At 50.1% G+C, this 17,319-nt stretch overlaps 1 protein-coding gene across 1 annotated transcript in view; it reads right to left on the bottom strand.

Moving 5' to 3' along the window:
• LOC146188185 (cytochrome P450 3A11-like) overlaps positions 1–17,319 on the bottom strand; it is a 123,997-nt gene that overhangs the window by 33,047 nt on the left and 73,631 nt on the right. The window contains exon 12 of the mRNA XM_084603666.1: positions 8,291–8,431. Within this exon, the coding sequence (XP_084459792.1) occupies positions 8,291–8,431 (141 nt within the window). The remainder of the gene's footprint in view (positions 1–8,290; positions 8,432–17,319) is intronic.

The raw sequence follows: 17,319 nt of genomic DNA, 5'->3' as shown, positions 1-17,319 counted from the left end.
GCACATGATACTTGGATGTGTTGCGATTTCTCCCGCCCCTCGCACGGCGTCGCTGCCGGTCGCCCTTGGCTTCGCAGGCAGCACGGCTGACACGGCAGAAGGAAGCACCGACGGGGCTGCGGCTTCACACAAAAGGGGAGCGGAGTAGAATCCCTTGGTGCAGTCGTGGAATGTACGAAGAGACGGCTGGAGTTCTGGTGGGCACGAGGAGCAGTGCGGCCGGAGCGGCGCAAAGGCGTGGAGTGAACTAACACCTATACACTCCTTTTTCCTTTTCTTTCTTTTTTAATTTTTTTTTGCTGGTCAGATCCCACTGGGTGATCGCCCGTTCAAAAGGGTACGACCATATCGCCATCGCCATATCGCCATCGCCATCTGTTGCGATTTCTCCCGCCCCTCGCACGGCGTCGCTGCCGGTCGCCCTTGGCTTCGCAGGCAGCACGGCTGACACGGCAGAAGGAAGCACCAACGGGGCTGCGGCGTCACACGAAGAGGGGAGCGGAGTGTTGTAGCCGCGGCGAGCGAAGCAGAGGCAGAGCGACTAAGCAACATGTTTATTCGGCATGCTGGGCCGTACAGATTAAGAGACCCGCACGAGCGATCTGCGCGTTGACCTCTTAACAAGTGCCACGCTCCCCCTCTCGGTGTTGCCATTCACACACGTCACAGCATCACGTGACACTACATACCAATCGCGCACAATGCGATCACATGATACTTCATTCCCTTTTCCCCTAACTGTTTTACACCAGCTCTATGGGGTATAACGATCAGGAGGCTTCCGAGAACGAGCACTGCGCCGAAGAGGTGGCGTGTCCGGAGGTGGCGCATGCTCCCGGAGCGGTGGTGCAGGCAGCGTGGACCTTGCAGGCGAACTGGCGTTCTGTCCCCGCAACGTAGATGCTTGGGCAGGCTGTGGTGCTGAGGAATCCTGTGGCTCAGACGTATCTAAGGAAGGGGTCTTAGTAGACGACTCTTCCGGTACAGAATCAGGCATTGAACTAGGCACAGAAGGATACACAGTTGGCCCGGATTCCACACTTTGAAACGAACACGGACGTAGGTTGTCAGCATGCACAAACCTCTGTTCCTGCCCTATTCTAACATTGTAGGTGGATGCACTGCACCGCTGTTCTATAGCGCCTCGCAACCACTTCGATTCCCCAGGACGTAGTCCTTGGACGAGCACATGGTCGCCTTCCTCAAATGATCTCCATGACCGCCCTCTCTCGTTAGCCTTCTCTTTCGTCTGGTAGAACCTGTCGTCCATACGTTTTTCCAAGTTCGGTTGGAGAAAGGTCAGGCGTGTGCGCGGCTTCCATGACAGAAACAATTCCGCGGGTGTCAGCCCCGTGGTTGCGGTTGGTGTGTTTCGGTACGTGAACAGAAATTGGTCAACCCGATGTTGCAAGGTTTTCTTGATCCCTGTTCTTCTCTCGTCGAGAACCTGTCGCAAAAGGTCCCGCTTAATGGTCTGTACGTACCGCTCTGCGCTTCCATTTGATGCGGGATGGTACGGTGGCGTCCTGGTATGCCGCACCCCATTCCTGCAGAGAAAGTCTGCGAAATTCTTGGCACAGAACTGTGGACCATTGTCCGTAACTACTTCTTCTGGCAGGCCGTAGGACGCAAAGACACTCCGCAGCTTTTCAATGGTCTTCTCGGTAGAGGTGGATGGCATGACGAACACTTCTGTCCACTTGGAATGCACATCCACTAGGACTAGGAGCCACTGGTTATCGGTAAAAGCAAAGTCCAGATGGATTCTTTGCCATCTGCGAATTGGCCAACCCCAAGTTATCAGTGGAATACGTGGCGGAGCATTTTGTGTTAACTGACACGTGTCACAGCTTTTCACAATCTGCTCAATATCCTCCGTGAGCTGAGGCCACCACACAAAGCTACGGGCGAGCATTTTCATGCGCGTCATCCCGGCGTGTCCTTCGTGCAAAAGATGCAACACCCGTTTGCGCAACCCACGAGGTATAATCACTCGATTCCCCATGTAACACACTGCTGATCTACAGATAGCTCATGTCGACGAATTAAATAAGGCATTAACTCATCATCTTTAACATGCGGCGGCCAACCACTCATAGTATAACACAGCACTTTCGACAATACTCTGTCAGTTCGAGTGCAGTTCTGAATTTCAACAGCAGACAATGGCACTTCATCAACAACTGAAAAGAAATGTGCATAATCCGAGACATCATTGCGATTTGCAAGTGGTAACCTTGAAAAACCGTCAGCATTTCCAACCTCTCGACCTTTGCGGTAAACCCAACGATAATTGTACGCTGCAAGCAGTAAAGCCCAGCGCTGCATGCGGGCTGCTGTCATCACTGGTACGGGCTTACCATGAGCGAGCAAGCCTACCAATGGCTGATGGTCGGAGTAAATCTCAAAGCGATGCCCGAACAGATATTTGTGGAACTTTTTCAGCCCAAAAACAACAGCCAAGGCTTCTTTTTCGATGTGAGCATACCCCTGCTCTGCCTTACTTAACGTTCTGGAAGCATAGGCAATTGGCCTTTCGTCGCTTCCAATCTTATGAAAAAGAATGGCTCCTACGCCGTAAGCCGAAGCGTCGCACACTAGTCCTATCGGCTTTTTCTGGTCGTAGTATGTCAGCACATTGCTTTGTGTCAACCAGCTCTTACTTTCTTGAAACGCTTGCTCAGCTTCCTGTGACCACTGAAATCCCTTTTCTTTTTTTAGAGCATTATACAGAGGCTTAAGCTTAGCTGACATGTTCGGTACAAACTTCCCATAGAAGTTAATCAAGCCCAGGTAAGCTCGCAACTGTGCCGCATCTTTTGGACTTGGTGCCTCTTTTATCGCTTTCACCTTTTCATCTCATGGCCGAACGCCCCTGTCGTCCAGAATGTGGCCTAGGTAAGAGACAGATGTCTGAAAGAATTTACACTTTTCCTTTTGCAATCGCATGCCTCTTTCTAGAAAACGTGCCAACACCCTTTCTACTCGATGAAAACATTCGTCAAATGTTGAACCTGCGATAAGCACATCATCCAAGTAGCAGCTTACCCGCTCAAGCCCTTTTAACACATCATCCATGACAGACTGGAAAATAGCAGGTGCACTTGTGATGCCATAGGGCAAGCGCGTGTACTTGAAAAGCCCCAGGTGTGTATTGACAACCACCATTGATTGTGCCTCCGGATGCAGTTCCAGCTGTTGGTACGCTGTCGACAAATCAAGCACTGTGAAATACTTGCATCCTGACAACTTTGCAAACAAATCTTCCATCACGGGAAGTGGATAATGGTCAGTTCGCAGGCACGGATTCAATGTAACCTTGAAGTCCCCACACACTCTGACTTTGTTGTTCGCCTTAGGCACAACAACTAGGGGCGTCGCCCAGTCGCTTTTCTGTACAGGGACTAACACTCCCCTGTTCACAAGAGGCTGCAATTCAAGTGACACGGTTTCCCTCAAAGAAAATGGCACCTGTCGCGCTTTGCAAAATACGGGGTTGCTCCCCTCCTTCAAAACCAGCCTGACTGGACTACCTTTGATCAGCCCCAGAGTGGGCTCGAACACCTTTGCGTACTTCTCAAGTAGCGCCGCAACTTTGTCTAAACACACGCCATGCACACTTGACCAGTCTAGCTTAAGAGCCTCCAGCCAGTCACGCCCTAGCAACGCAATGTCGCTATTGTTGTCGGTTTTAACGACAATGAGCGGAAGTTGCTTGCACTGACCATTATGTTCGACTGGAACCGTCAACTTCCCTGTGACTGTTAGCGGCGACCCACCGTATGTCCTCAGCTTTATGTGGCAAGGCTCTTTAGGTAGACTGGGCCACAATTTCCTGTATAGCGTTTCTGGCACAATGGAAACAGACGCACCCGTGTCTATTTGCATGTTAACATCCTTCTTGGCTACCTTGAGACAAATTTCATAATGCCCTGGGCGTTCTGCACAAGAATAGACATTGTACAACAACACTTGGTCACAATCCGCGTCCTCCACAGCTACCGAATTAGCCGCGTCTCTAGACTTGAACTTGCACATTTTCGCCAAGTGTCCGTAACGCTTGCATGCACGACAACGATACTTGCGAAATTTGCAGTTCGATGCTTCGTGCGCTGAGCCACACCGAAAACAGACCGGCGATTCAGACACTCGGTCCCTTGCTAGTCCTGCACCGGTTGAACGCTGCTGCTGGCGTTTCCCACCGCCTGGCTTATGACGTACGGCGTCGACTGTACCTTGCGTCCCGGTCGGTTGAAATTCCCCGACTTTCCTTCCGCGCTAGCTCGATGCTTTTCGCAACGTCGCAGGCGTCCGAAAACGTCAACTTGCTTCTCTTCAGCAACTCTGCTTGCGTTGCGCTGTCGCAGAGGCCCACTACAAAGCGGTCTCGAAGAGCCTCATCGAGGAATTCCCCGAATTTGCATGAAGCTGCCAAACGCCTCAACTCCACTGCATATGCTGCTATGGACTCTCCCTGATGCTGGTACCGCCGATTAAACTTGAATCGTTCTGCGATGACCATGGGCTTTGGGGTGAAATGACTTCCCAGCACTTCTACGAGTTCCGCATAAGTCTTGTCCTCTGGCGTTTTAGGCTCTAGCAAAGTCTTCAGCGTCTTGTAAGCCCTTTTGCCTATTGCCGTAATAAACATCGAGACCTTGAGGTCGTCGCTCACCTGGGAGGCCTTCAGGAAGTGCTCGAACCTTTCCACGTAGGACCCAAAGTCCTCGTCTCCGTCCTCGACGAACTGGTCGAAACTTCCAAGCGTTGCCATCCCTGTGCCTCGCCCAAACGCTCTCCACGAACGCCGGTGCTTCCACGCACGCCGCGATGAGTTTCACGCAGTACAGCAGGATCACGAACGCCGCGATGCGTTTTACGTAGTCCAGCGGGATCACGAACGCCGCGATGCGTTTTACGTAGTCCAGCGGGATCCCATCCTCGTCGCCAATTATGTTGTAGCCGCGGCGAGCGAAGCAGAGGCAGAGCGACTAAGCAACATGTTTATTCGGCATGCTGGGCCGTACAGATTAAGAGACCCGCACGAGCGATCTGCGCGCTGACCTCTTAACAAGTGCCACGCTCCCCCTCTCGGCGTTGCCATTCACACACGTCACAGCATCACGTGACACTACATACCAATCGCGCACAATGCGATCACATGATACTTCACGGAGTAGAATCCCTTGGTGCAGTCGTGGAATGTACGAAGAGACGGCTGGAGTTCTGGTGGGCACGAGGAGCAGTGCGGCTGGAGCGGCGCAAAGACGTGGAGTGAACTAACATCTATACTCTCCTTTTTCCTTTTCTTTCTTTTTTATTATTATTTTTTTTTTTTGGCTGGTCAGATCCCACTGGGTGATCGCCCGTTCAAAAGGGTACGACCATATCGCCATCGCCATCTTGCGGGGGCTGATGGGAATGAGACGTGCAAGTAGGAGGCCCCGCAAAATAGCGCAGGTGGTTTGGCTGGCGTAGTGCAACGCATGCGGTGCGGGGCGTGATTTACTGACTGTCAACTGTAACTTCACAGGACAGGGCGTAGCGGAGGGCTCCGAAAATTACGACCACATGGGGTTTAACCAGCGTTACGTCACGCAATACACGGGCGCCTTGCATTTCGCCTCCATCAAACGCGGCCGCCGCGTCTGGGTCAGCTGTACAGCACCGTGGAGCCACCGCGACCGGGCGAGATTGACGCGAGTTCAAAAACCAAGAATCTTTATTGTCAAATCTTTGCAAAAGGCAACTGACTTCATGACTGCATCAAATCACTTCATGAAGTCAGTTATTTTTGCCTGACGTTTGCTCATGAGCGTCGGCGTAATGAGGCGTTCATAGGTGGCTACCGCTACCAATGCTTGTTCGTGCTCTTGCGCGCCGGCATGCCTCCGCAAAATGTCTATAGCATTGAGCACTTCTGTTGCTGTAGGCGCCTGCGTTGCCTCCTCAGTGCCTTGGTCGATGTCATCACCGTCCTCTACAACGTTTTTTTTCTTGAACTCTTTCGATTATTGCGGTGTCATCCAGTTCTGTTGTGACAGCATTTTCATCACTGGTGATGAAGTCTGTAAGGCTTACATCCTCGGGAACGCCGCCTTCGTCGCTCAGCTGTTGCCACGCATCAGCGAAATCTGACTGTGCAGGCATCTTTCCTTCGCTCGCTTCATCGTTGTCTGCCACATCCAAAGAGTCGCACACAGCTTTTATGCCAGCCTTTCTAAAGCAGTTTACTATAGTGTCCTTGCTCGTAGACTGCCAGGACGCAGATAGCATTTCAATGCCCATAAACACGTCAATCTTGGTGTCCCGTTTAAAGCGCATGCTGAGCAAAATTCTCTCGATCATGCGCTTCTTGTAAGCACACTTTACGCTGTTCATTACAACTTGATCCAATGGCTGGATTAGAGATGTGCAACTTGCAGGAAAAAATTCCAAGTCGACGTTTGACAGCTCCACGTCATCATGATGCACTGAACAGTTGTCCAGGAGAAGGCAGATTTTTCTCTTCTGCTGGCCCATTTCCTCATCCAGCTCTTTAAGCCAGTCGCTGAACAGGGCTTGTGTCATCCACGCCTTTGTGTTGCTGACGTATACTTGACGGGCATCACCCTTCCAGCGAAACAACGTGGTCTTCCACTAACTCCGATAACTAGTGGCTTGCGTTTATCCGTTCTGTCCATGTTTGCACATAGCAACACTGTCAGACATTGCTTGCTCTGTTTGCCGCCATGGCAACGTTCATTTTTCAGAGCCAGGGTCCTCTTCGGCGAAAGGCGATAGAATAAAGTCGTTTCATCGGCGTTATAAATGTCCGCGATGTCATAGCGGGCGAGAATGTCTGGAACGCGGTCACGAAGCCAATCAGCAGCTCCAATGGCATTCGCCTCCGCACTTTCACCGCTGATTGCTTTGCCAACGATATTGTGGCGCTCTTTGAAACGTTGTAGCCACCCGCTGCTAGCCTTAAATTCATCGCACCCAAGGACACTTGCAAAGTCCAGGGCTTTCTGCTGAAATATGGCGCCACTCAGAGGCATGTTCTTAGCGCGCATTTCCATGAACCACGTGAATGTGGCTTTCTCCACGTCGCCATACGTAGCTGCTTTCAGCCTCTTCCTTTTCACACTCAGGCCGCTGTCGCTGACAGCGCACATTATGCTGTCCTTCGCCTTTAAAATGGTTGAAAGGGTACTCAGAGATGTATCATACCTGTCCGCCACTTTCTTTTTCTTCTCGCCGGTGGCTACTTCCTTGATCATTTTGACTTTAAGATCAAGAGAAAGCACTTTTCTCTTCCGGGACGCACCACTCATTGTTGCACAAAAGAGCACCACGATCAGAGAAGGAAATGACTGCCCCAGCGTGCCTTCCCGTGCCAACGACAACGAGACGCTCTAGGCTTGGATTGGATTGGATTGACAAGGTTGCTCAAGACGTGGAAACGTCAGAGGGGGCACTGTTTACACGTCTGTGCGCCCGGGGCGCCGAAGTGGGGAAACATTCTCCTCTACAAACACGTTTTTACAAAATAAAATTTGAATTTACTTTACAAAGTGGCGGAGTTTTTCCAAAATAGTTTTTCTTTGCTCGCCAAAACTTTGTTGCATCGAAACTCCGGTGCGAAACCACTTCGTTAAATCGAGGGAAAAAAACAGATGCATTTCAATGGAAGCAAGAAACTGAAACAAAAAAAGTTTGTTGCGTCGCGAACTTCGTTCTATTGAGGTTACACTGTATCACAATCACTCAGTACATCGTTCACTTCGCACTACAATGCTGTATTTTGAAGCCACCATCTAATCCCTAAGCCACGTCTCTTCTGATACGAGACAGTTCCTTCCTGGAAAGGTGTAGCGAAAAAAATGAGATCACTGCTGCTAGGAGCACTGCATTGCGAGTCAGAAAAAATTGCTCCTCAAGCATGTCACAAAAGAAAATACACGCTGGTGGCGACGCTGGTGGCGAATATGTAGAGAAATGTTGACCGATCAGATATTATTTTGGTGCAATCTCAATTTGTAACCTTTCTTTTACTAAAGAAAACAGGTGGAATTTCTAATCTCCCATCATTTGATAGCCAAAAAATAAGAGAACCTGCTGAGACAGTTAATTCGATGAAATGAGCAAAGGAATTGGAAATCCACATAACTGAAATAAAATTTCGGTGAATCGAAACAACTGAGAGCTGCTTTTACTGAGAAGGAATGCTTTTGCTACATACTGCTACAGACAACAGAATAAAGCTATGCATAAAGATGAACTAATTACACATGCATAGGTAACCTGCCTTTCAGGAATGAATGCTTCAGGGTCATTCCACAGGGCAGGGTCATGGTGCAACTGGTACGCAGGAATCAAGACCGACATCCCACTGGGAATCTTGATGTTCTTGTATTCATACTCCTGCTCACACTTCCTGGTGATGAACCTGTCATGGGAAGCACATGAATTAGAAGATTTCTGCAGTTCACAACCTCGAATTCCACAAACACATGCACTTGAGTCCCACTATGTATATATGTATGATTCTACTCTGCTAGAGTATGAAGTTACTGCAATTTGGAACGATTTCTAGGGCAATAAAAGTGAACTTTGGAGCACTAGGGAACACCGTAACAGAGAAATTTGGAGCCGTTTGGAGGAGCTCTGCATTATATCTAGTGACACATAGCCTGCAAAAGGAGCAAATTTTAAACCATAATTAAACTATAAACAAATAAGATCATGGCTAATACCTTACAGTTGGCTTTCTTTGGCCATCACTTCATGCTGCATTACACAAAAAAGCAGTACTACAGTAGAATACAGATATATCGAACTCAAAGGGGATCGCGAAATAGTTCAATATATTATTGCGGGGATGTACTTAATGTAACGGCACTGCGATGAGCTGAACTCGACGCTAAGACTTCAGTAGCCGTGCAGTATTCGCTCTGTCAGCGTCGTCCTCTTTCTCAACGCTTCGTCATGCCCGCGTTCCTTGGTCGTCGTCTTTGTCAGTGAGCACATCACTTTGGTCCCGCGTTTCCCGGTAACACTACCCCCTCGGCAAAAGGCAGCGTCCCGGTGCGTATTAGGCGTGCGGTGTGGAGGTGGAGTAGTATGGCTTGAGGCGGGTGACATGTACGATTTCGGAAGTGGGTGTAGCAGTCGGTGACTTTGGGTGGAGCGGTGCAATCTCATAGGTCACGTCGGTCACTGGGCACAGTACACGGTAAGGACCTGTGTAGTGGGGCAGAAGTTTTTGACACAACTTCACACGACGGCACGGAGGCCAGAGCAACACCAGAGATCCGGGACGATAGTGCACATCGCAGTGGTGAGCGTCGTAACGGCGTTTTTGAGCTTCTTGAGAGATGGTGAGATTGTGACAAGCAACCTGGCGAGTAGCGTCGGCTCAGGCGATGGTATCGCGGGCATAGGTTGTGACGGGGCCAGCAGCGGGAAGCAAAGTGTCGAAGGGCAGTAAGGGGTCCCTTCCGAAGAGAAGATAGAATGGAGAGTACCCAGCAGTGTCATGACGCGAAGAGTTATATGCAAAGGTGACAAATGGCAGACTAATATCCCAGTCGCGATGACTGTCGGATACGTACATTACGAGCATGTCGGTGAGTGTGCGGTTAATACGCTCCGTAAGGCCGTTCGTCTGAGGGTGATTCGCAGTGGTGAACGTGTGGAACGGAGCAAGAATGAAGTATTTCCTCAACAACTCGGGAAAGGAAACAGCGGCCATGGTCGGTAAGTAGTTGACGGGGAGCACCATGGTGATGTATGACGTTGTGCAAAGGAAGTCAGCAACATCTGTGGCGCAGCTGGTTGGAATGGCGCGAGTGATCACGTACCGCGTGGCATAATTGGTGGCCACAGCGATCCATTTGTTTCCTGACAAGGACTCGGAGAAGGGTCCTAGAAGGTCAAGGCCAACACGAGAAAATGGCTTAGTCGGGATAGCAATCGGCTGCAGGTGTCCAGGTGGTAGCACAGGGGGTTTCTTCCGGCGTTGACAGAGGTCGCAAGAGGCTACATAACGTTGGACAGAGCGGTAAAGTCCAGGCCAGAAGAAACGCCGGCACACGCGGTCGTATGTGCGTGAGAGGCCAAGATGACCAGCTGTAGGGGCGTCGTGCATTTGTTTGAGAATGGCAGAGCGTAGGTGTTGGAGAACGACCAAGTGCTCAGCGCCATCAGGTCGCATGTTGCGGCGGTATAGCGTATTCCCATGAAGGAAGAACAGGGCGAGGGAAGAGTCACGGCTGTGTGTGCGGAGGCGGTCGATAAGAGAACTGAGGGTTGGGTCCAAGCGCTGTTCGTCGGCTATGTGGGAAAAGTCCGATATAGAGAAGACACAGGGGTCCAACTCATGGTCAGTAGAGGAAGGGGGATCGACGGGATAACGGGACAGGCAATCTGCATCCTGGTGGAGCCGACTGGATTTGTATATAACGGAAAATGTATACTCCTGCAAGCGCAGTGCCTAGCGGCCGAGGCGGTCAGCAGGATCCTTGAGGGAAGAGAGCCAACATAAGGCATGGTGATCGGTAATTACAGTGAAGGGTCGGCCAAACAAGTAGGGTCTGAATTTTCCAATGGCCCAAACGAGAGCCAGGCACTCCCGTTCCGTAATAGAATAGTTCTGTTCCGCTAATGACAGGAGACGACTGGCGTAGGCAATCACATAGTGTTGGCCGCATTGTCGCTGTGCAAGAATGGCACCAATCCCGTGGCCACTGGCGTCGGTGCGAAGTTCCGTCGGGGCAGACGGGCTGAAATGGGACAACACAGGAGGATCGGTGAGAACAGCGATGAGGGTGGAGAACGCGTTAGCCTGCTCTGGTCCCCACGAGAAAGGAATGCCTTTCTTCAGCAGATTGGTGAGAGGATGAGCAACAGCGGCAAAGTTTGGGACGAACCGGCGAAAATAAGAGCAGAGTCCTATAAAGCTGCAGACATCACGGGGTGAACGGGGAGATGGAAAAGCACTGACAGCGCAAACTTTGTCGGGATTGAGTTGCACGCCGGTGGCATTCACCAAAAGTTCGCGGCGACCAAAACTGCACTTCTTTGAGTTCAGCTGAAGTCCGGCACGGCGGAAAAGTGCCAAGATGGAAGAAAGGCGACGAAGATGGCTTTTGAACGAGGGCGAGAAGACAATCACGTCATCCAAGTAACATAGACAAGTCGTCCATTTGAAGCCGCGGAGTAAGGAGTCCATCATTCGTTCAAACGTAGCAGGGGCGTTGCAAAGTCCAAAAGGCATAACCTTAAATTGGTAAAGTCCGTCTTCTCGCGGTCTTGTTCGTCGACAGAGATCTGCCAGTAGCCACTACGAAGGTCGATGGAGGAAAAGTAGCGGGCTCCATGTCCAAGGCATCGTCTATTTGCGGCAGCAGGTAAACATCTTTCCTTGTAATCTTGTTCAGATGTCGATAGTCGACGCAAAAGCGCCAAACTGTTGTCTTTCTTTCTAACGAGCACGACAGGAGATGCCCAGGGGCTGTTCGAAGGTTCGATGATATTGTTGCCCAACATCTTGTTGACCTCCTGCTGGATGACTTGGCGCTCAGAAAGGGACACACGATAAGGCCTCTGATGTACAGGTTTTGCATCGCCGGTGTCAATGCGGTGAGTCACCACTGATGTTTGGCCCAGAGAACCGGCAGCAAAGTCAAAAATGTCGGAGAAGGATAACTAAAGGTTGTGCAGGTCCTGAGCGTGTTCGGGGCTGAGGTCAGAGGCAATCATTGCGGAAATAGGGTCAGTAATTGTGGTAGGGAGTACGGGTGTTGGAAGGACGCTTGAATGTGGGCCAGGAGTGAGTGCACAAATGGTGCAGTCTGTGAGAGGGGACAAGGTAGCAAGGGATATTCCTTCGGGGAGGACTTGGGGTGACAGACTGAAGTTCAGGATAGGAAGGTAGGTGCTGTCCTGTGTAACGCGTACGATGACATGAGGAAGAACGACGTTGCGGTCAAGAAAGACCTCGGTGATAGGGCAAGCAACATAGTCACCGTCAGGCACAGGCGGGAAAGGTGACAGAGGTAGGCAAACAGCAGAGTCAGGGGGCAGGCGGGCGAACTCGGTGGAGCGAAGGCCGCTGGAGATGGAGAAGGTAGATGGAGGATGTTCTGAGCAAACAGGTAGGTCCAAACGAAGAAGGCCGCTGGAGCAGTTGATAAGGGCAGAGTGGGCCTTTAAGAAGTCAAGGCCGAGGATCACATTGTGAGGGCACTGGTTGAGGATGGTGAACAAAACAGGGGTGTGGTGACCGGCAAGGGTGACTCGGGCAGTGCACAGCCCAGTGACGGCAGCAGTACTGCCATCGGCACGACGAACGGTGGGCGATGCGGCGGGGGTCTGTACTTTCTTGAGCCGGCAGCAAAACGATGAGCTCATGATCGAGACTTGGTCAGCAGTGTCAATGAGGGCAGAGACAGGAACACCATCCACGAACAGGGAGAGGAGGTTACAGGTCAAAGAAATGGGCAATAGAGGATTTCCAGGTCGAAGTACCAATGCAGCGTCACCTCCGGGAGCTGCATTGGCTAGTTTCCCGTGAAGCGGCTGGCAGAGGACGGCGAGGAACTGCGGCTAGGAAGAGGTGAACGGGAACGGCGGGTTGGCGGGAAAGGAGAGCGACTGGACACAGGAGGAGGCGGAGTGGTATCGGTGCGGGACGGCTCATAACGAGGCGTGAAACGGCGGTGACCGTAATCAGAGTAGTGGTCAACGTAAGGAAAACGTCGAGGTGGTGATGTCCAGCGGCTGCGGCAGTGGCGAGAGATGTGGCCAATACGAGAGCATGTGAAACAGATCGGCCTGTCGTCAGGGGTGCACCACTCATCAGGATTGCGGTATCGGTAGCGTGGCATGTAGGTGTTGCGGGGCGTAGCGGTGGTGACCATGGGAGGGACGGGGCTCGAACTTTGGTGTTCCACGGTGTGGCTATAGGGGACGCCCAAGTTGGCAACCTCTTGACGAACAACGGCTTGAATGAGGGATATCGCCGCTAGGTTGCTGTCCGAGGAGGGCGGGTCGGATGCAGCAGGAGCGAGCACTTCCAGTTCACGACGCACGATGCGGGTCAAATTTTCAGTGTTGGCAGGGAGCGAACTTGGCAAAGTGCCCGTGAAGGCTTGTATCAAGCCTGGTTCGATTTATCACGCCGCACTTGGGGCGGGTGTAGTCCACTGCCACAATGTCATTGGAAAGCGTGATAGCTGCAAATGCCGTTTGAAGCGAAAAATGCTAAAAGCTGGTGTCATGATCGCAACTGACAGCGTGCTTTCATTGATTCGTACATGCAAGAATAAACAACTCCCGCAAAAAAAAAAAAAACTGCTACTTCTTAACGTTCGCAGCTGCCATATCTTACGCTACGCCACGCATACAGCGCAACGGTATGACAAAAAAACAGAAAAAAAGAGAGAGATCTGGCGCTTCTTAACGTCCGCAGGCGCCATAGCAACGTCAGCTACCGCACGCAGAGAGTTTGCAACCCACGCTGGAGAAAGCGTCCGATGTCTGTCTGAAAACGGGCTGAGCTGGCCTGGCGCATGCGTAGCGCGTGCTGCAGGAGAGAGATAGCTCGGCAAAAGGATGGGCACACCTACGCACTTGGCTTGCAAACATCATGTGCTGGCGCGCGGGAAACAATAATTGCAGATGCGCGCGCCTTTGGGCAATGGGCGCGGCGCTTCCCAGACCAGCCGTCACCGAACTGTCCCCTCTCATTTCTTCCGCGCGTGGCTTGAAAATGTCACGTGGCAAACGGCCGAGGCTGATGCGACCGTCTTTGGGGAAGGCACACTTTCCAGTGTGTGGTGCGGAGTTCAATATATCGAAGGACCGATGAAATTAAGTTCGATATATGACGCGGCTTTCCTATACTTTTAAATGGGATTTTCATGGGGACATTCCATGAGTTCAATATAACCAAAATACAATATGTCTGGGTTCACTGTATACATGCATTCTTATTTATACTAGTGATCTTTACATATTCATCCAGTCAACAATGGAATGAATAATTACAACGATGTACTTTTATTAGCACCGACAAAAGGACTAAACATACAGTCGAACCTGGATAATTCGAATTTTAGTTAAATCAAACTCACAGAATATCCCTTTGAAAATCCCAAGTACAAGTACAGTCGTGCCCTGTTAATATGACCCCCGTTAACATGGACGTTCCGAATTATGGACAGTTTTTCTGGGGACGAAACCTTTTCAATGTATTTATGCCTCATTAATATGGAAACTCGCTGTCTGAACAATGGACAGAGGAAGAATGCACACAGCCCACTTGGGCCCATGTAATTTTGTCTCGTTAATATGGACAGTGCTTGAAAAAAAGCAGAGGAGTCTGAACGCAAGTTAAAGGGCGCGCCGCCCGCGAACCTACTCGACAGCCGATACAGCGGGATGCCTGAACCAGTCCTGTGGGGTTGGAAAGAGCCAAAGCGGGCATATCGCCGTTTTAGAAGGGGGGGTGGGGGGGGCGCAAGAGCGGAAAGGAACGTACACAGCAAACCGAGGGTCAGTGTAAGAAATACCCCGAAAGGGGGGAACCAGAAGATTTCTGGGTGCAGCGGAAGTGCCGCCGTAAACAGAGAGGCTGAACGTAAACAAAGAGGCCGGTAAAAGCGTAAGAAAGAAATGACGAAGACAAGTGCCTACAGTGGTTGTGGGAACTGAAGTTTTCTTTCCCAAAGCACAATGTGTGTTCCATAAAGCCGTTAATGCTTTTCGGTGAGAGTTAAGATCTTAACAAAGTAGAGCGACAAAAGAAAGGCGACGTACGAACATGCAACCGGGACCGGGCGTCCCGTCCTGGAGGCGCTTCCCCTTCATGCTCCTGGTTTTCTTCCCTGTTGCACTGCCTAACTGCCACATTATGCACACCAGGCAGTCCGCATGTCGGCTTCGTTTTGAGTCAACGATGCGGCCTTGACAAGGTCTGAGCTCTTCGTAGTCGGCTAGCCATCGTTCTAAACTGTACTTCAGCTTGCAGTGTTTGTTTTATAGACAAGCGTCAGCCCGTGACGTCAGTGGAGATGCGGCGGCGCTGGCTGTCTGCATTGGATGCGCGGCGCTTGCCGTGTTTTCGGGCATAATTCCCAATATTTCTGCAAGCTGTGGTGCGGTTGATTGTGCCACAAGGCACAAAAAACAAAATGGCACTTGTTTCAACATGTTTATTGCGGTCGAATAAAGATGAGAGCGAAGGGCAGCGGCGTTGAGCGCGACAAGTAGACTCTTCGGTGATGGATTGCCTTTGTGGCTAACGTGCGTTGCAGTTCTGCACTGAAACTAGGTCAGGTCGTTTGCAACCCTTGATTGTCGTTATAGCTTTTCGGTGGCACGACAAATAGCGCAAGAACAAATGCAGCTCGTGCTCGTTTTATTGTATACACTATCAAGTCATAACAATTGTTTAGACGCGATATTCCGTGTGCGTATGATTCCGCAGGGAAGTTGCACTGTGAGTTCTATTCACCTGCAGTACTGTCCATGCATACGTCCACACAGAAAAGGACACAAAAGCTGCTGCGAAGGTAACTGCAATTACCTTGAGCAGTCACTCCAGCGCGATATTGCTGAAATTACAGGCCCGGACTTGTGAAGGTAGCTTTTCACTTTTTTTTTACTCTCGTGAGTTTCAACGAGTAACTCTTTATCACCAGTTCTAGAAAGCGTGGGCAGCCACGCAGCGTTATTTCTCATAATCTTAAATTTTCTTTTTGAAGATCATCAATTAAATTCCTGATGAACGAATTAAACATCCACGTACAACCTAGCTTTGATCGAGAAGGATATTTAAGTATATATGATACGTGGAGTTTAATGTCCTAAAGTGAAATCGGCTATGAGGGGTGCAAATAAGCAGAATAAGATGACGCGCATTTGAATAAAATTTTCGAAGTATATTTAAAAAAAGGTCAGGAGATTGAGCAAATTTCGTTTCAAGCTTTCGTGGAGAATGTTGCATCTGCATTCATGCGTGTCTCCTATAGAGCAAAGAGAACAAAATGAGAGCATTCCTATGGGCCTTCATGTGTATATTATCCTGTGAATGATCTTGGCTACGTATGTAAGATGAGAGAGACGTTAGACATATTTTTTGCTAGTAGGCTAAAACAAGTTCGCAGCGCACTAGGCGAATATGTTACAAAGAACTATATAAGATTGAGTTCTTATTAAATATGAAATTCTATGACTTAAGTTGCCGGTACAGTGAGCTAGAAATGTGATTTTTAGCTCACTATAGTTGCCGATAATATTGTTGTTTAGAGTGAAAGTGCCTGAAGCAGCGAAAGCCAGCCAAAAGAGTCGTCATATGAAAAACACACTTCCAGTCATTCATATATCGTTGGCCTCCTTGCATGCACTAGGAATAGGCCAGGGAGTTGAACAGTGTTGACTATTAGTCTTTCTAATGCATTACGCTTTCTCATTTTTGTTTAACTTAATCACTCACTGCAGTCGCCTACGTACCGTAGCCGCGCACCGTTGAGGCCACGGAAAAGGAGGCCAATGCAATGCTCTTCGCCAGGTAATTCCAGCAGTAATTGGCTGATAAAGTGCTTAACTACTTTCCAGGCATAAACCAAACTATTTCTACGCAGAAGTGAAGCTTACGCTTCAAAATATTCGCATGCGCGAACTGGTTCCAAAGGCAGTGTCGCTTGGCACAGTGTAGGCACGCTGCGTTTTGCCTACACTCCATGTTGCTGCCGATCGCAGCGCCACCTTTGTTTACAAACATGACGCTTGTCTATAAGAACACATAGAAACAGCGCGAAGAAGATGGAATGTTCGATAGCCCTCTGCATAGCAGCTTGCCAACTTGACTCCCTTGCTTCCTTACGGAAACAATACAAGGCACAAAAAGAAAACATCAGAACGGAAAGGCAGAAAGGTTAACTAGGCAAAAAAGTGCAAAGCATCAGGAGCCTGTAACCCTCAACTTGAGTCTATTTGGCATGGCGGGAGTTAAACGCAAAAGAACAGAGCTGAACGTAGGCGCGAAGAAATCTGTGAATACAGGCAGCAAAAGCCATCTCAGTCAATCCAAGCCGTGATGGACTAGTATCGACAGCTCAGCTGTTTCCTCGCCTTAGGAGAATCTCAAGCAGCTACTTAGCTGCTACTTTGCTTAGTGAAAAGGCCATTTTGGAAGTAGCGGTGAGTAGAGAATCGGACGCTGATTTATTGGCCAGTGAGGAGTTCGTGCTCGAAAGTTCGATCAGCACAAAGCCCACCATCACGGGTGTCATGGTACGCGAGTCGCTTCAGACTGTACGCACTACAATT

This window comes from Amblyomma maculatum, chromosome 5 (genome assembly GCF_055883805.1).
Source record: "Amblyomma maculatum isolate TAMU_Amacu chromosome 5, ASM5588380v1, whole genome shotgun sequence".
Lineage (NCBI taxonomy): Eukaryota > Metazoa > Arthropoda > Arachnida > Ixodida > Ixodidae > Amblyomma > Amblyomma maculatum.
Note: the sequence above shows the minus strand (reverse complement) of the source record. Positions and strands in the feature narration are given on the sequence as shown.